Source organism: Brassica napus, chromosome C3 (genome assembly GCF_020379485.1).
Source record: "Brassica napus cultivar Da-Ae chromosome C3, Da-Ae, whole genome shotgun sequence".
NCBI classification, from domain to species: domain Eukaryota; kingdom Viridiplantae; phylum Streptophyta; class Magnoliopsida; order Brassicales; family Brassicaceae; genus Brassica; species Brassica napus.
This window is the reverse complement of record NC_063446.1, coordinates 14,156,635-14,175,629: the sequence shown is the minus strand read 5'-3', so window position 1 is coordinate 14,175,629 and position 18,995 is coordinate 14,156,635. Positions and strand designations below refer to the sequence as shown.

Genomic DNA, 18,995 nt, shown 5'->3' with positions numbered 1-18,995 from the left:
AGAAAACACAGCAATGAATTAATCCATGATATGATAAAACGCGTTATAAACTACAATATATAGCAGTAACTCATATAGTTATACTCTTCTAATTTCTTTATTTTGCATATATACATATTTAATGTGTATATACACATTCTAAAGTGAAGTATTAGACGTTAGTATTTTAAATCACTAAAATAAGTAAAATAAAATTAATGCAATTAAAATAGAGAAAGCAATTTTGGCAATTTATTTTACTTATATGCATCAATTAATTAGCGGCAGATGCAAATGATTTTGTCTCGATTTGATATCACTAACATTTGTCGATTTAGGCTAAAGAAGATTAAAGAACCACACTTTTTATTTGCTTGCCAATAGCTACAAAGTAGGATTAAAAAAAAAATGTTCTTGTGGAATCTAAAGTTACTTGTCGTATTAAAAATTGGGGGTTTAGTCGATATTGGCAGGCCAAGGTGAATTGTTTATAATTAGATTTGCAATAATTAAATGATCTAATAGCTTAGTCTTTCACCTACACAGTTATCTATTAAACTAAGAAACTAATGCATAATTATATATTTTACTGTTTTATAGTTGTCGAGTACAAATGTATTCAGAAAAATAATTGAAGCAACCTAACGAGTTTGCAGCAGCGACTTCTTGTTGCGGCCGCGAGAGTTAGATGTGAATTTCTAATGCATATATAATACTGTGACTAACACATGTAATAATATTATACACAAAGCATGATTTTGCAGTTTGATCTTACATGGATGGTCCCAATAATAACTCAATATACATTATATTCCCTTTAAAGCATGGACCCCTTAACCCTACATATGTATTTTATTTTTGTTTCATGATGAAAGAACATCCACATATATTTCATTTTATTTTTTTGAACAAATATATATTTCATTTTACAATGAGAAAAAACTGTTGTTTGATCCTTCGCGACTCAGCCCAATTGCTCAATACATTCGACATTATCTTTTTGTTATTTTGTGGTATTATAGCGTGAGATTCATTTTTCGTTGCATACACATTAAATATATATATATATAAGATGAGATGATCTTACATTTTAATCAGAAAATGGGATAATCTTGTACAATAATCTTTTTTATATATCTTTTTATTCATGTACAATATTGTGTTCAATAATTTATGATATTTCATTCATACATGCTAAAAAGATAACTAAATATCGAATGATGCGTATGCATAAATAAATGGTGATATGTAGTTTAAACACGCAAGTCAGATCTAGCTTCTAAACTACAATTTGATGGATGAAATATGATATTAGAAAAGAATCGGTTCTGGTTATAGCCATATAAAATAGTATTAGTTTAGATTTTCAAAAAAAAAAAATTAATATATATAAATAAATATGTCTTCAAATTATTTAGTTTTTTATAATTTTTTTACTAATATGTTTAACTCCAGCAAAATCTCAAAATAGTCCTTGAACATGAAACACATAATGTCTGATTGGTTTTTGTCCCTTTTTACATATATCAACTCTGTCAATGTTTTATACAGTGTTTACTTACAAAATATGAGAGATAAATAACTGTCTAATGATTTTCACGGCGCCATCTAAAATCAAAACATAGTTCTAAACTAATGCAGTAAACCACCGTAGAAATAGCAAAATATATTAGACCAAATAACATTTTTAAATCACATATTTATAAAGCTTAATCAGTGGGAATATCTGGCCAAAAGGTGCTCTCTGAGAATAATATTCGATGATCTAGTCATCTAGATTCTATGCGCACATGGCGGGCCCCGATTTGCCGGCCCACTTTGGACTTACACGTTCATGTTAATCATCATCATCATCATATACATATAATAATCATATACATACATACATGGATTAGTAACCGCAACATGATTAAGAAAGAGACAATAAATAGCTGCCGCCCGTTGAAGCAGCACTTCTTCACCTTCTTTCTCTCTCTCTTTCTTCTTAACCTTTCTCTCTGGAAGAAAAGCAGTAACCAAGAATGTGCGACTCACACTTCCTCTCTCGCTGTTCATCATACGAGGCAGACTTTGATTCTGACTCAGACATCTCTACCACCAGCTCTTGCTCTTCGTACAGTGAATCTGAGGAAGAGATCAACAATGACTTGGGTTATGAGCTATCAACAAAGAAGTTGGAGAATAAGAAGAAGAAGAGCAATGTGTTGCTTGAAGGGTACGTTGTAGATGCGGTGGTGAATGATGATTTGAAGAGGACCAAGAGTTTAACGGACGACGATCTCGAGGAGCTGAAAGGCTGTGTGGATCTTGGTTTCGGGTTCAACTACGAGGAGATTCCTGAGCTTTGTAATACTTTACCAGCTCTTGAGCTTTGTTACTCGATGAGTCAGAAGTTCATGGATCAAGATCATCACCATACTTCTTCGCCTGAGAAGATTGAATCACCCGTTAGCTCGCTAGCTAGCTGGAAGATCTCTCGTCCTGGTAAGCTCCAGCTTTCAAAATGTTAAACCTCTTCTTGTTCTTTTTCATATTTTCTGATTAAATGAAATGTGTGAAAACAGGCGACAATCCTGATGATGTCAAAGCGAGGTTGAGATTCTGGGCACAAGCTGTGGCATGCACCGTGAGACTATGCACTTGAGAAGAAGAAGAAGATGTACAACAAACAAAACTTGCAGGAGTGATGTCTCTTTACAAGCTGTTCTGTTTAAGCTTTTGAGACTGACCTGGCTTGAACCACCCACTTGTTGTATGTACAAACAGATGCATAAAAAGATTTTGCTAGAGAAATTTCTTGCAATGCATTCTTATAAGAGCAAAATAAATAAAATTTTATTCTTTTGATGAAGATTGGTACAAAGAACATGGTTCACACAAGCATACATCTAAAGAGAATCAGTATATAAAAGTGTCTCTCATTCTCAATCTCGGACATGTTCCATGCTTCTCCTCTCCTGTCCTGCACCAAACCGGTCCCCATCATAAGTCTATAGAGAAACTATTGCTGTGTTCTTTGTTCTTAATTAAAAATGTACAACTTTCACAAGATTAGGATGCTTCTTTGTTTCTACACAAGAGTTCGGAGTTATAACAACCTAACTGTTCCTAAGAGTTTGGAAAAAGTTGCATCCCAAGTTTCTAACTACAGATATATGTTCACATTCAACCTATGAATTAGCTTCGTGTCTTACTCCATAGAAGGAAAGTGAAATTATCTAGCACAACAACTCACCTTGAATTTTTTTTTATGTTCAAGTAGATGACAATAGCTTCTCTATGTCCTTCTGTGAAAAGAAGTAGGACAAATCTAAAAGGTCAGACAGATCCTTTAGTGGTTAAAGAAACGAATATCAATGTGTGTGGGTGGGGGAAACTTGGACTAACCTCGATTTCAAGAGGTGATGTTGTAGGAGCATACCGATCCACAACGTTCCCTTCTTTGTCTACCAGAAACTTTGCAAAGTTCCACTTGATAGAATCCCCAAACAATCCGCCTTTCTGTTCTTTTAAGAACTTGTATAGAGGTGAAGCGTTCTCTCCATTCACTTCAATCTTAACATCAGAAAAAAAAAAACAAGTATCAAAATACGCAGAAACATCACCGTGGTGTGGATAGGAACTGAGAAACAAGTTCAAGAGTTCAAGAGAACCTTGTCAAAGATGGGAAACTCTCCTTTGAACATTGTGCAAATGTTTTCCTTAATCTCCTTGTTGCTACCTGGCTCTTGACCTCCAAATTGGTTGCAGGGAAACGCTAAGATCTCAAGCCCTGCATTTGACACGATGATTCCCTCAATACTTATACATGTTCCATTAATTACAAGCCTAAGAAAGCCAGAGACATACCCTTAGTTTTGTACTTGGCATACAAAATGTTCAACTCTTTGTAGTTTCCTTGTGTCAAACCACTGCCCAATAAAAGATTAAAAAACACATTACACACAAAACTTATATTGTTCACTGCATCATAATCACTGAAACATTGTAGAGTTAGCACCACTGATGGGATCTTATACTTAAAAGCTTACCACTTAGAGGCTACGTTGACAATAAGAAGCACCTTTCCAGTGAACTTGCTTAAACTCACATTCTTCCCTTCAATGTCCTGCAAATTTTCAATTAGAGACATGAATAACTTTGTAGAGCTCGTTAACTATAAAGATTAACATAAACCAGATAGATTCTTGAAACATTCACTTTAAACACACACATAAAAATAGCCAATCTTCTCATCTAACAGTCAACATTTGCAATAGTAACCATTAGTAATCAAGAACATTCGTCTAGTTCTACGAAGTTAACATCATATTCCCTGTGATCTACCCTTAAAGATCAAGTCTTTGTACTGAATAGCAATGAAGACAACATAATAAGAAAAAACTGAAAGCAATGTCCGATCATAGAGTTGTTAATCATGTCATAAAGTGTACCCAGAAGAACGGAATCAATTAGAAATAACAACTAGCTAATGAATTTCGTAGTTTAAAGCTGATTATTACACCTTAACGGAGATGTGGTAGATGGAGCTGTATGATGATTGTTCGACAATAGCTGGAGAAGGCAGGGACATGTACAGGTAGAAGACAAAGGCTAGAGGCAATAATAGAATCAAGACACAAGTTCTTGATCTAGGCATCGAGACAGATTCTGTTAAATCTTCTTCTCTACGGTGAAAGAGGACGAGGACGAACAAACAAAAATGTTCCAAGTTTCTAACACAACACAACCCAAGAAGCTTGTTGACTTAGACAATGGACAACTGTTTCCCAGATTTAAAAGTTAAAAACTTTAATGGGCTTTTACATGGGTTTTGATCACAATGCCTTAGAACCACTGAACATTCATCACAACAAGAATGCAGATAATACAATGCCACATTCCCAACACTTTCGTAGTTTTAGTGTGTTACCTTAACTTAATACTTAATACCACTACACATTCATCACAACGAGAATTAAAACACATTTTGTGACAAGTTTATACTGGTTACTATTGTATTATAATCAACTCAAGATTGTAGAATTAGCCTCACTGATAGCCTGATACTGTAATGCTACATAGTAAAAAGGTGGCTACTTCAAACTTTAGTGAGAAGCAGAAGCAACTTTCTCGCAATTTTCTGATTCAGAATCATCTTCGGAGAAGCTTGGGGGTTTAGGAATGAGTCCTAGCGTCTTGAACATGAGCTGGTCGGCGTCAAAGTCATTGTTTGGTGTTGTTAACAGCTTCTCCCCAGTGAAGATAGAGTTTGCACCAGCAAGGAAACACAAGGCTTGCTCTGGCATGGTGAACCGGACTCTGCCAGCAGATAACCTCACCATGGCTTTCGGCATCACGATTCTTGCTGTCCCAATCATCCTGATCATCTCCCATATCTCAACCGGCTGCCAAAAAAAAACACACACAAGATTTTTCTCAAAGCTCTTTTACCACTAAGCAGCGCCTGTGACTTGTTGCATTATGAAGATACCTTCTGGTCTTCAAGCGGAGTGCCTTTCACTGCGAGCAGAGCATTAACAGGAACACTCTCAGGGTGAGACGGAAGTGTTGCCAGTGTGTGTAATAATCCTACTCTGTCCTCCTCTCCCTCTCCAAGCCCTATTATTCCTCCTGTTAAGTCGGTTATAAGAAAAACACTTGAGAACACGTTTGCTCTTCTTAATCAATGGATAATAGAAAATTATGAGACTAATGACTAAAATGAAGACAGGTGTCTGTCCTCTATCCGGCTAAAATAGAGGCATACAAGAATGAAAAACCTTAGATTTTAGTTGTTTGAAGTTACCTGAACAGACATTGATTCCAGCTTCACGAACATGCTCAAGAGTCTCAAGCCGGTCGTCATAACTTCTAGTAGTGATGACGTTTGGGTAGTACTCTCTTGAAGTATCAAGATTGTGGTTATAAGCAGTGAGGCCGGCCTTCTTTAGCTCTAACGCTTGCTGCTTCTCAATCATGCCCAATGTGCAGCAAACCTCCATCCCCATGCCCCTGTTGTAAAGCGAGAGAACATATTCAGCATCATGTTCATTCTTCTCACAGTTAAACCAAGTTCACTTTAAAAGGATCACTTCAGATATCTCACATTTGGCATGCACACAAGCACAGATATTGGCAACAATATAACACTATGGGTACCTTATTTATTTGATGTAGTCAAGTATCTGGTTGAAATTGGTTTTCCTTCCTATTGTATCTCTCCACGCAGCACCCATGCAAAAACGTGTGCTACCAGCTTCTTTTGCCTAACAGCAACATAAACGTTGTTAGATTAACATTTGAATTGAAGAGCAGCCATTACATTCTCAAGATTCTTCATTAAAACAATCCCAATATCCTAGATTATCAGTTTTCATTATCATCCTGACGCTTGATTATTAATAAGTTTTAGAGAGTAAATAGAGCTGCTACACAATGTATTTTAGACTCCTTGGATAGAGCATTAACTGATAAAACCCAACAATAGTAAAAGCAAATGAAGATAACAGGATTATACTAAGAAACTCCATGTTCACTTCAACATTCCACATGTTTCTTTTAGACACATTGTGCAAAAGAGTATACATTGAGTAAAGGAAATCGACAGGGAAACAACAAACCTTCTTTGCTGCTTCAATGACAGCGTCCTTGGACATGAGTTTTTGTGCCTTGACTCCAGTGCTATATCTGGAGGACTGAGGACAATACGAACAGTCCTCACTGCAACCACCAGTCTTTATAGAGAGGAGAGTACATTGCTGCACTTCCCTGAAGTTATGAACATGTCTATGAACCTGAGCCTAAAACCCCCAAAGCCCCCACACGATATCATTACCAGAGTAAAATACAAAGAACAATGAAAACCAGTTGTGCGACCAAATGAACCAATTATTAAAGCAGATGCATTTCAATGAGATCCAAGCTCAACAAAAAAGTTCTCTACTCAAACAAACACGTTCATGGAAAAGCTAAAAAATTAAAAATCGATACTTTACAGAAACCCAACTCCACATTCATGAAACAGAGGAGGTACAACTACAAAGAGAGGCGTGAGAGAGAGAAAGGAGGGAACTTTACGCCATGGAAGAGGAGTTCAAGAACAGAAGAATCATAAACAGCCTTGATTTCATCTCTACTCCAGTCATTCCTCGGACCTTCCCGAATCGTCCTTTCAGCTTCAGCTGAGGCTGCGGATGAAGACGAGTAAGAAGAACAGCAAGAAGCAGATTGACGAAATGAGACAGAAGCCCTCAGTTGAGATCGAAATGCAAATCGAGCAAGCATCATTCTTTCTTCTTCTCGAGTTGATGTTTCTTCTGCGCTAAACTTCGTCTTCAGACATCATCCATGAGTTGAGTGAAGTCACCGTTGGAGTTTCCGCCTCTCGTGACACTAATGGGCCTCTTTCAGACATTCTATTGGGCCGTAAACAGTAATTAACTTAAGACGGCGTTTTCTTTTTAAACATATTCCCAAACGACACCGTTTATCGTTAAACGACAGCGTTTACCTCCTTAGTGTATTAAACTGGCCGGAGTCGCCGTGATAGAGTAGAGAAGATGAGCGGCGGAGGAAACAACGTCGTGAACAAAGTGTTCTACGCGACGTCGTATCATCCTATCCAAGCCGGAAGCATCGACGGGACCGACGTTGCGCCTCATGATAACGGCGTCCGTCGAGCTCTCCTATGTTACAACGCCGGTCTATGTAAACTATCTCTCTCTGTTCCTCTTTCAAAATTTATATCGCTTTGTTTTTCTGAATTTGCAAAGCTCATTGATTTGTATTTGTTTTGGGTATTTCGAAAGATGATCCCTTTGGCGATTCGAAAGCTGCCGGAGATCCTTACTGTACCTTATTCGTCGGTCGAATCTCTCATCTTACTACAGAGGATACTCTTCGTGAGGTAAAGAGTTTGTGTTGTGTTCGTGCTGTGTGTTTAGCACTTTGACTGAGCATGTAATGTTTCTTGTCTGCAGGCTATGAGCAAACATGGCAAAGTTAAGAGCTTGCGTTTGATCAGACACATTGGTAAGGTTTTGTTCTTCCAAAATATTGCCTTTAGCATAATCTTCACATTATGTTGTTTCCTTTCTATAGTGACGGGTGCATCACGAGGATATGCTTTTGTGGAGTATGAGACTGAGAAGGAGATGCGTCGTGCTTACGAGGTACAATGTGCTTCTTCTTCTTTCTTTTTTTGGTCTCTTGCTTTGGTCTGTAAAGCTGTTTGAAATCCATGTTGTATATGGTTTTACAGGATGCTCATCATTCATTCATTGATGGTAGAGAGATTATTGTTGATTACAATAGACAGCAACTGATGCCTGGGTGGATACCAAGACGATTAGGTTTCCCTATTCTTATGCCCTTTTCTCTAAAGATTCTATAAGAGTTAGATCTTCATCTCTTTGCTTAATCCTTGGAAGCAGGAGGTGGACTTGGTGGTAGGAAAGAATCTGGACAACTTCGTTTTGGAGGACGAGAAAGACCGTTCCGTGCTCCCTTGTACGGTTTTATTTCCTCTTCCTTTTAAACCTGTTGTCATGAGCCTTGTAATTATCAGGTTCTTTCAAAATCATATATAACTGGTGGATTATGTTTGTTATAGGCGGCCAATCCCTCATGAAGATTTGAAGAAGCTTGGGATCCAGCTTCCACCAGAGGGAAGATACATGTCACGTACCCAGGTCTGCACTACTATATATTTGTCGTTCTGATGCTATTTATGTTGAGTCTTTTGTTCGTGTTTCTTGTGCTAAGAAGTGGCTTATTGATGTGTTGTTTCACGTGTCTAGAATACTAAAGACTTAGCACATGATAATTTGCTTGTTGGATGTAGATCCCATCACCACCGAGGAGAAAAGGGTGTGTGTCCGATAGAGAGGAAGGATATTATTATAGGGGAGAAGAGAGGAGCCCTGTCAAGAGAGAAGGGTCATATCACAGTCACAGGGAAAGCGAGAGTGCTCATAGAAGACGCAACAAAGACAAAGAGGAGCGTTCCAGAATAGAGTCTCGGTATGACAGAAAAGACCGATATGGTGATAAGGAAGATGTTTCTGGGAGCAAAAGATCAAACCATGGAGAAGAACGTCCTCACAAACGTCATAAACACAGGCGTCCCCTTCATCATAGGAGGTCTTCTAGCCGGGATCATCACCATTCTTCTGACTTAGACACCTAGTGTTCAATAGAAACACAGCTCTTTCTCTTTGTGCAATCAAGTCAATTAGTCAACCAACGTATTGACAAGACGTGGAGTATAGAGTTCAATGGTATGTACTTTTTATAAATCGACATTAATTGTTAAATTTGTAAAATTTCACGATTTTTATAAAATATATGTGGAACAGGAATATAGAAACCAGTTCCAAAAACCAAATAAGTTCAGTTACTAAGGTTTATTGCTTGATGAAGAAGAAAATAGAGAGACACCAATATGAGAAAAGGATTTCGTGTGGGAAGAGAGGTATGAGACCGAACCGAACTGTGGCAGCTCATTGACGGCCATGTCGCATCCAAGGTCTTTGACTACTTTGTATCAAATTGTTTTCTTCTTAACCAAGTTTTATATATATCCAAGCTTCGTCTATACCAAAGACCTAGTCAACAAATATTTCTATCACAATAAGTTTCGCTAAAGACCATCCACCAGAAAAATCCATTCAAAGTGTCTAGATTAGTCATACTATTTTTAGAAACTTCCTTAAACATATAAATACCCTAATAGCTAGCCCCATAATCAATCACCAACCAGAAAATTTGAAGAGAAAAAAGAAAAAAAAAACAGAAAAACACTAAGAATGGCGTGTGAAAGGAAAACTGCGATTATGTCAATCGCTATATTTTCAATGATCATAGCAGTGACCGCAACCGAAGCTGATGGCCGATTTAATGTCCGAAGGAGCTTAAATGACTTTGGTGGAGCTTGCTGCAATGTGTTCATTCATACATGTTGTTTTCCTCATCATTAACTTGACTACATTTAATTGCATACTCTCTAATAATTCCTTCTGGTATTTTTCCTTTTTTGCGAGGATGATTGATCATCTACCTACATATCTAGTTAAGTGGACCGGACCATTGAACATCATGTTTGATTAGCAATGTATTTAAATGACATGTATGTATTTTTTTAAGACACATTTTATTTAATAAACCATATACTGTAATTCTTAACCTTCCTTTTCGTGAAATATAAAAGACATCCGCAAGAAAATTGATCAATGAAAAAAGTTTTATGTAATATATATATAGAGCATCAATTTATTAAAAGAAATGAATGACTATTTATGGTCAATGTTTAAGCTAGTTACAATTTCACTTCCATTCATGATTCCAAATTTATATTATATTTATACATAGTAACAAGAAAATATATAGGTTTGTATTATTGTTAACATAATATATTGTTTTGTCAATATGACTACTAGTCGTATGTTGGTGTATAAGTTCTATACATAATTTAAATTAAATTATTTAAAACATATTTAAATTAAATTATTTAAAACATTTTTTTATTTATTACATGTTTCTTCATTAATAATGATAAAACATTCAAACAGTCAATACAATAACCGTCGCTATGGCCAACTCTCCAATTATTAGTATTATGTGCTTCAAATGCAAGAACATGACTTGTCACTGATTGCTTGAATATGACATTTGCTTTTAGAGATAAAAAGTGAAAAAAAAATGATTGATGAAACATCTATTTTGGGGCAGCTAAGATTCAATTAACCTCTCATAACTTCGTCTCAATATGTCCTACATGAGAATAATTCAGATTAGATTTTAACTATACATATATGACATGAAGTTATAATCTATTCTAGTATAAAACTAAAGATAATTAACTAATCCATCTCATAACATAAAACTAAACAACTGATTTTGAGTGACGACACATATGTAAATGCCACCATGCTTCTTATTGTCTATATACATGAAATTAGATCAATGTACACTCATTGTTCAATCTATTTATTACTTTATGACATTATCATTGTGTATTAATTATCATCTTATGAGTTGTAGAGCTGTTGTGAAAATTATTTGTTTTCAACTGTTGATTTTTTATTTGTTTTCTTATTTTTATCCGCAATTGAGGATTATTGCTGATTTTTTTAATTTATTTTGTATCTAGCTTCACACCAAATTTTGGGAAAATAATTGATTCATCCATAGTTATTCTTTATCTTTCATTAGAAGCTAATGTTATATTCAACGGGTCCACGAGAAATCATCTCCGTACCTCTAAAATGACTAAAATTACCCATTTTTATTTTTATGCTTCTGACATTGTTTATATTTTGGTTTGTATGAACATGTTTATAAGAAAAGTGAACATATTAAACGTGTTTTTGCTCATGTGAGCCTATACTACCTGAAGATGCTATTGCAAGGATTAAAAATTTCTCTTGGAACTTGAGAATATAACCATGTTGCCTTGTTAATTGTTTATAATTGGGATGAATCCAAGATTGCCAACTTTTGGAGCTTTTCAGCTGGTGCAATAATATCTTCTCTTGGCCTCATCCATAATCCTAGTATTGAAGTAGCATGTGAATTACGACAAGTACTTTCTAAATCTTTAACAATTTTTTTTTCTATTACCTATAGTTTACGGTTTAGTTTTTATCTCTGAGTTTGATAAAGTTTTTCTTATTTATAGCTTCACTGTTTGTTTCTAAATATATATAATCTTCTTACCTTGGTTCGAAATGGCGTGTGGCAACATGAGGCGATGAGGTTGGAGCTTAGCTCATAGCACCATGGCGCTTCAAGGCGAGCGCCTTGTCCACAGGCAACAGAAAAAGGTAATCTGCAAAACCGTATATATACATATATTACGTTAAGATAAGAAAGCTAAGACATGTAAGAAACCAAAAACACCAAATTCATATAATAAAATTCAAAGGTTCATATAGCAAAACACAAACTGAAAATACCAAATGAAACACCAAATTCAGAAGCAAATTCAAAAGCAAATGAAAACACCAATAGATAAATCTCTACTCAGATTCAGAATCATGCTCCTCATAATCCAAATCTTTCTCGTAGCCAACACCTTCTCCTAACTCCTCTTCAACGTCATCATCTTCATCAACCAATTCCAAATGAGAAGGTAATGGACCATAACACTTGCTCTGAGTTGAAGAAGTTGTTATTCCTTTCCCTTTTTGCTCTTAGCCGAACTAGGAGTATTCGCTCCTCTAGTAGTGTAGTTTGGTTCTTCAACTCCCACTGCTTCACTCACCACACTCCAAGTCAGGTCCTCATCATCATGTACGAAAGCATCATCTTCATCACTGGAGGAGTTCCCGTCCATCTTCCCCATTAACCATTCGTTGCTATCATCTAATTCCTCCAACAGAATTGGATCTTTTGCATCATTTCTCTTCATCCTACGCTGCAAAGCCCGATTGTACTTGAAAAATACCATGTCATTCAATCGGCTTTGAGCTAATCTATTCCTTTGCTTAGTATGTAGTTGTTAATAATCAAACTAAGTCATACATATGAATAGCATTAAGTTAAATATAAATTTAGAGAATCTAAAAGACTTACATGCTGAAAAACTTCCCAATTTCTTTCACAACAGCTTGCACTGCATGTTAGACTAAGGACCTTACAACAAAATCTCTGAGATTAGGAGATGCGCTTCCGTAAGTTGACCACCAATCATAAAGTTATTACCTGGAGACTTCATCTCTCTTTGCTTAATAGCCATGGGAAGACCAAATGGCCCACTTGCATTCTTAAACACTTCAAGCTCAACCATCATCATGTCTTAAACAACACTGTCTCGAACCAACCTTGTGATGCAGTTGTACAATCCAGTCTCCACTTCTTCATAACAAACATCAGAAGGATGGGCATAATGAATGGCTGGATTGAGGAAGTAACATGCTGCGTGAAGTGGTTGATGTAGCTGACATTCCCATCATTTGTCTATCATCTCAAACACCTTCTCATACTTCTCCTTCTTCAATTTGAAACTCTTTGCAATAGTTTCTTTTGCCATATCCATAGCAGCATAGATGTATCCCATTGGTGTTTTTTTCTCACCATCAACCATTCATAGTACCTTCACTAAGGGAGAAGTAAGCTTCAGAGCATAAGCTATGTTCCTCCAGAAGCTCTCTTGAAGAATATACTGCTTCAGCTTCCTTGATCATGCTTCCTTAGGCCATTTTGATTTGTTCAATTCCTCTGAGCTCACCATCTTCTTCAAATTCGCTTGCTGAAGGTGAAACTGAGTCATGGTGATGAAAGAAGTTGTGAATCTTGTTACAGCCGGCCTGTGCAAGATCTTTTGCTCTTTTAACCTCCTCGTCATGTTCACAAGTGGTACACGACAATAGATGTAAGCATTAATAAACATGCACTTCTTCATCGTACTCTTCACTGCCTCCATCTATCCAATATCCTCCAGATTCAAATCAAGGCAGTGTGCAGCACAAGGAATCTAGAAGAGATGTGGACGTTTTGCTTCAAGAAGTTTCCCAGCCTTCACGTAGTTGGAGGCATTATCAGTAACAACCTGAACCACGTTCATCTCTCTAACTTCCTCAACCATATCATCGAGTAGTTTGAACAGCATTGTAGCATCTTTCACAACTTCAGAAACCTCTTTTGACCTGGTGAACACTACCTTTTGGTAAGTTAGCCAGAAAGTTGACAATGTCCTTCTGCACCACAGAATCATGCCATCCATCAGACATGATTGAGCATCCTTTCACTGCCCACTCCTCCCTGTTAGGAACCAACTCAGCTTGAACATTGGCAACTTCCTTTTGAAGTAAAGAGAACCAAAGCGCATACTGAGAAAGCGGCTTTAACCTCATACCATACTGCCCGATCAGCTCTGTCATTTCCTTGAAACTGTCATGAGAGGCAGCATCGAAAAGAATCCCAGCATCTTTGAACCACCTTGATATGCCTTCACACACATTGTCTCTTAAGTCCTTGTCACAAGCTCCAAACACCCCTTTCATATCCTTTCCGCCTTTCAAGATGTCTGGAGGCAGTGACATCACGAACTTATCCAAAGGACCACAGTTCTTCCTCTTGCTACCCTTTCGTATTGGCCGATCACCATCCAAGTCCGCCACATCATCTTCATGCGCAACAGGTTGGTACTTCATTAATAGAGGCTCTTTCTTCAGCTTTTCTGGCCAAGCAGTCATGCAGCTCAACCCTGACATGTTTTGGACATATTGTACACTTCTTTGCATTCTTGTACCCGCCAACAAGATGTTGTTTCAACTGTGAAACTCTAGCAGTTAACACCTTGTAGCAGAAGATACACTTCCAGTAGTTGATGTTATTGTTAACAATGGATCTTCCCGGATCCACTTGTTGTCCTCCTCCTTGAGATCCTCCTCCTTGAGATGATCCAGCTCCAGAGTCAGACATGATCACAGCTACAACATAGACAAACATTGAATGAGAAGAAGTTATTGACTATAACCAAGACATGATAATAAACTAACATTAAATAAGAAGCTATTAACTTAAGGAGAAGAATCTATAATATCACCAAGACATGATCATAAACTTATATTAAAAAAAGCTAGTGACATAAGGAGAATCAAACGCATGTTATAAACAAGAAAAGTTCATAAACTTATATTAAAGAAAAGTACATAAGGAGAATCAAACGCATGTTATAAACAAGAAAAGATCATAAACTTACATTAAAGAAGCTATTGTCGCAAAAGAAGAGAGTTACTATCAACTAAAAATCTTGCAAATGATATGCTACTGTCTTAAGTTCAAGAGAAGATAAGCTAATGATTTTAATTTAAAATTTGTAAGGTTATTATATAGGAGAAGAAATATGGTTAGTGGGATTGTATCCTAGGTTACTGGGATTGTGGATACTCTCATGTATACGTCTAATACGTGAAAAGAGTATATACTTTTAGATACACTAAATATTCTTCCTAAACCATTTTGTTAAGTGTACAATTTTGAATCAAAATTTTTTTTATAGGTACAACAAAGCGTAGTTTTTAGGGCTTTAGGGAAATCACAAAAGCTAGGAAAAGCCAGGAATCTATGTACCTCGCCTGGCAATAGGGTCCCTAAGCGTTGAGGTCCTCGCCATGTGGCACTTAGCGCCATGGCGCCAGAAACGCTCACTTTTTCGAACCAAGCTTCTTACTGACTTTTTCTCTATCTCAAGGCTCCATGTGGAGTGTGTGATCGTGACACACTATGACAACTACTAGGATGTTTAGACTCCATATGTCCTAGTTGTATTAAAGGTAAAAATCTTTTTGTAAATGTAGTACTTTGATTTATATATTTTGCTAATTCATAATTTTTCATTAGGAGATGCTGATGAAAATATTATGAATGGAGAAATTAGGACTATGCGTCCCATTCGAAGCTGTGGAAAAATGGCGGCTTCTTCTTTGATTCTTAATTATCTTTCATTGGAGTCTACTGTCATTTTCGAAGAGTCTTTGCGAAGGCGTATTCGTGCCTCTAAAGCACAAGTACGACTTGAATTTTTCCTTTGTTTTTTTGTTTGTTTGTCTTATTCCTGACTTTGTGTTATTTGCTTGTATTGTATTTGTATGTATAGGTTAAAAGTGTTTTTGAGAAGGTTGGTGAGCCTATATTAGCTAGAACTCTTTGGATTGTTTTCGCCACTAAAGGTACTTTAATGCTATTAGTTATGATAAGTTTTATATATTTGGTTTACTTATTTCTTGATTATTTGTTTCTAGGAATTGCCTTTTAAAACTTTGGAGAAAGAAGAATAATCTTCTGACATCATTTCTTGTGGTGATTCTCTTGTGCCACACGTTCTGTGAGGGAAGTGAGCTTTCTTGTGCAGTAAATCTAGGCCTTGCAAACCTATATGCGGCTGCTTTTGACATGTGGGGAAATATCTTTGAGGTATGTTTGTGTTTTCATTTTATGGCATTATTTGTATGTTTATTATGTGTATAAATATAGGTATACTGTGAGTTAATTGCTTTTGTTATATAATGTTCAATGCAGACTATCGTGATTGCTTTGATATACAAGGTCTATGTGTTTCAATCCTACCCACGATTGGTTGTATTAGGTACTGTTGCTCTTGGTCTTTTATTATTTTACTTATTTCTTAACAGTGTTTATACTGCTTCTATTGGAATAATATTTTTGTTGGTTTATGTTATATTTGTTTTTGTCACAGTTCTATCATTCAGTTGCCGTGCACTTCTCGTAATCAAGGTGTTGGCAGGATGGCTTGGATGGTTTGCTAGATTCATGGGTCTGGTAAGAAGGTGATTGTGTGTGACGGCCATGTGGGTCTATCTCCCTGTGAATACTTACCTCAGAAATTAAACCTTATAGCATAAAACTGTATTTGATTTAATCATTTCCTTGTTGCTCAGACCTTTTCATCGTGATCTTTGCTTTTAAAATTGTTGTTGAGACATTAAACCTTTTAGGAAAAGGTCGCTTGATTTAATCATTTCATTGTTACTCATATCTTTTCATCATGATCTTTGCTTTAAAAATGGTGGTTGAGCTACCTATTCATGCTCAGGTTAGGGGCAGATAATTCTGCCAATTGCAATAGACAAAACATGTGCTGACATATTGGGAGCTGTGCATATGAGTTTTGGCTATCTGTAAAACTATTTTAATGTACATAATTTAACTAAACTGTCTCGAACTAGTTAACTTAAAAAGCAGTTTTGGACGTTCTAAAGTTTAGGGTCTAGGTTAGTCACACATTTCACCTTTAGGTATTTGCAAAAAATAACTTCCAGAGTAAAAGCGAGACCATCATCTGTAAAGTAAACAAACAAGCATCAATATGTGAAGCAATGTTGATAACAAGACCATCAAACATATTCTAAACTAAAGAAGATAAATTACCTTGATGAAATCGTCCCTAACACCAAAACAATCTAACCAACGGAGGAATATTGGTCTACCCGCACAAGATAAAGCATCATCACAACTAAACAGGGAACACGTCAAAAGAGCAGCCAAAACAAACAATCTCAGTCTTGCCCACCGCAGGAAAACGCCTAGATCTGCAAGGCCAATCAAAATCATAAATGTTATAAATCTTTTCAGCATTGGGAAGATTATACATTTTGCTCTTACAGTGAAATATATCAATTCTTGGTTGAGAAGATGATACACCATGAGCAGCAAAACCAACCCCAGCCTGCAAATTTTATATAGCAGTTAGGAAAATACGATAAAAACACATATCTCAACATTACACTAGCTAATAAACGTATTTACATTAAAGAGGAATGTAACTCTAGTCCTTGGCTCGACTTGTTCATTCTCAAATCGGACCATGTTTTCGAGATAAGGAGATATAATGTAAGTACATGTGAAGATCAGACTGATGGTATTTGTAATCTGACAATATCTGAACACACTTTTCCAATTGTCACAGATCAAGACATCACCAGCATGAACGCCCTTCGCTGATCTGAGTTAATACGTATACAAGCACAACTAATGGAGTAAGTCTTGCTCCATGCACCATCATCATCATCCATGATCCACATCTCTAAAGCTAGATGATCCTCAAGGTTAACTATCTGAGTCTCCACAGTGAATCTCATATCCGTTGGAAGTGGGACAGGGTGGAACTCTTCAGAGTGCAGAATCCAAGGAGAGTAACCTACAACCCCTCCAGATGTCAGACCAATAGATAGAACCATTGACACAAGCAGAACATCCTCACTACTTTATAGCTTCCGTTAACTTTGTCTCTGCCGAAACCCATCGTCCAGTTGCCCGGAAAATAAGCTGAAAACAGTCCTCTGTTGGTGAAAAGGTCGCTGCTATGGCGGTTCAACGGATCTGGGCCGGAGGCTAAACGGAGTCTTTGTCCGGTCGACGGATTCAAAACGTTGATCCAACCTGGTTCAGGGATCGCAACTCATGGACGGTCGTGTCGTGTCGCAGTGCAAATAAACAATCTCTTCGCCTCCTCTAGAAATTACGTTCGGGCGGAGACTCGGCGGGGAAAACTGAGATGCATCTCTAAGAACAAGTTTGATTCCAGTAATGATCTCCATTGCTTTGACACGGCTTTGAATCTTCCTAGATATTTCGGTGGAAGCCTGAGGAGTAATAGTTCTAGTACATCGGCAGAGACATACATCGGGTTAGTGTTTGGTTCTGGCATAGTGTCTGTTCTTTCACAGAAAGTATTTGAAGTCCCATCTTTTGTTTTTTACCCGACAGTTTATATATACAGACTAATTAGAAGTTTTTCTTATATTTAGTTTATGGTTTTAATGACTAATATTATAGCTGTTTTTTCTTATTTTTATTGGAAATACTGATCAAAATACAGATTATGATATATTTATATATAAATATACTAATATATTTTAATTAATTGTTTCTTCGGTTTATTAGGTTGGATCGGTTAATATTCTGAACCATATCCATATACTGGGGTTTTCAAAATAACATCCATTCGGTTTATTTAATACTACCAAATCCAAACTATTTACTCTATTTTGTTTCAGTTTTAAATGGTTCGGTTTTACCGGATTGAACACCCCTAGGTTATTGTTATTTTTGTGTTTGTGGGTTGTAATTAATTATAATTCTTTCAGTCCAAAAAGAGTAAATGCTTAATTTCAAATCCAAGTTTTCTAATTTGATTATTACTAGACATTTTTTATCCAAAATCCACATCCCATAAATAAAAATATGAAACAAAAGAACTTAATTTAACACATTGATTACCAGTATGAATATTAAAATCTTATAATTATAATATTAATCTAAATTTGTATCTAATTTTATAATTTATTAAAAATAAACATCAGAATTAAGAATTGTTAGATATATATATTAGTCCACACAAGGTGCGGAGCATCAGCTAGTTATTACATAAAGATAAATGTTTACCATTTGCTGAAGACAATAAAATAAAAGAAGTCAGTTTAACATGCTTTCTGAATTAAAAAATTATCCGTTAACAAAATTTTTAATCTTGAAATTTTTATGTGAATTTAAGATAAAAAATAAAAGTA

The 18,995-nt window shown here is 36.3% G+C and overlaps 5 protein-coding genes and 1 pseudogene across 9 annotated transcripts; 3 read left to right on the top strand and 3 right to left on the bottom strand.

Annotated features, from left to right (window-relative positions):
* The first annotated feature begins 1,895 nt into the window (after window positions 1–1,895).
* On the top strand, window positions 1,896–2,830 carry LOC106388321. The gene is made up of 2 exons (XM_013828365.3): window positions 1,896–2,463; window positions 2,544–2,830. The coding sequence occupies exons 1-2, from the start codon at window positions 2,001–2,003 to the stop codon at window positions 2,621–2,623; spliced, it is 543 nt and encodes a 180-aa protein (XP_013683819.2). The 5' UTR covers window positions 1,896–2,000; the 3' UTR covers window positions 2,624–2,830.
* Window positions 2,793–4,736, bottom strand: LOC106388318 (probable glutathione peroxidase 3, mitochondrial). 2 transcript variants are annotated; one of them, XM_013828362.2, is made up of 7 exons: window positions 4,484–4,736; window positions 4,011–4,087; window positions 3,829–3,890; window positions 3,633–3,751; window positions 3,367–3,534; window positions 3,215–3,266; window positions 2,793–2,941 (listed from the first exon to the last, which is right to left on the bottom strand). In XM_013828362.2, the coding sequence occupies exons 1-6, from the start codon at window positions 4,616–4,618 to the stop codon at window positions 3,234–3,236; spliced, it is 594 nt and encodes a 197-aa protein (XP_013683816.1). In that variant the 5' UTR covers window positions 4,619–4,736; the 3' UTR covers window positions 2,793–2,941; window positions 3,215–3,233. The 2 variants fall into 2 exon arrangements, with proteins under 2 accessions (XP_013683816.1, XP_022554874.1); XM_022699153.2 differs by having other exon boundaries at window positions 2,793–2,936.
* Window positions 4,737–4,859: 123 nt separating this feature from the next.
* Window positions 4,860–7,319, bottom strand: LOC106388319 (biotin synthase, mitochondrial). Its single transcript, XM_013828363.3, is given in 6 exon segments — window positions 4,860–5,366; window positions 5,453–5,592; window positions 5,768–5,973; window positions 6,121–6,227; window positions 6,582–6,761; window positions 7,039–7,319. Coding segments are annotated over 6 exon segments (1,143 nt in total). The 5' UTR covers window positions 7,249–7,319; the 3' UTR covers window positions 4,860–5,066.
* A 107-nt stretch (window positions 7,320–7,426) lies between these two features.
* LOC106388322 (U11/U12 small nuclear ribonucleoprotein 35 kDa protein) lies at window positions 7,427–9,556 on the top strand. Of its 4 annotated transcripts, XR_001277830.3 has the most exons (9): window positions 7,427–7,668; window positions 7,770–7,867; window positions 7,941–7,992; window positions 8,062–8,132; window positions 8,222–8,312; window positions 8,394–8,469; window positions 8,573–8,651; window positions 8,804–9,239; window positions 9,318–9,556. XR_001277830.3 is itself a non-coding variant. In XM_013828366.3 (8 exons), exons 1-8 carry the CDS (start codon window positions 7,521–7,523, stop codon window positions 9,146–9,148), a joined length of 960 nt encoding a protein of 319 aa, XP_013683820.1. In that variant the 5' UTR covers window positions 7,427–7,520; the 3' UTR covers window positions 9,149–9,346. The 4 variants fall into 4 exon arrangements, 2 of the variants coding, with proteins under 2 accessions (XP_013683820.1, XP_048608587.1); XR_007321283.1 differs by having other exon boundaries at window positions 7,941–8,132; XM_013828366.3 differs by having other exon boundaries at window positions 8,804–9,346.
* Window positions 9,557–9,661: 105 nt separating this feature from the next.
* On the top strand, window positions 9,662–10,208 carry LOC111204437. The gene has a single exon (XM_022699154.2). The coding sequence runs from the start codon at window positions 9,768–9,770 to the stop codon at window positions 9,936–9,938; it is 171 nt and encodes a 56-aa protein (XP_022554875.1). The 5' UTR covers window positions 9,662–9,767; the 3' UTR covers window positions 9,939–10,208.
* Window positions 10,209–11,978: 1,770 nt separating this feature from the next.
* On the bottom strand, window positions 11,979–13,384 carry LOC125582935 (annotated as a pseudogene).
* Window positions 13,385–18,995: the final 5,611 nt, after the last annotated feature.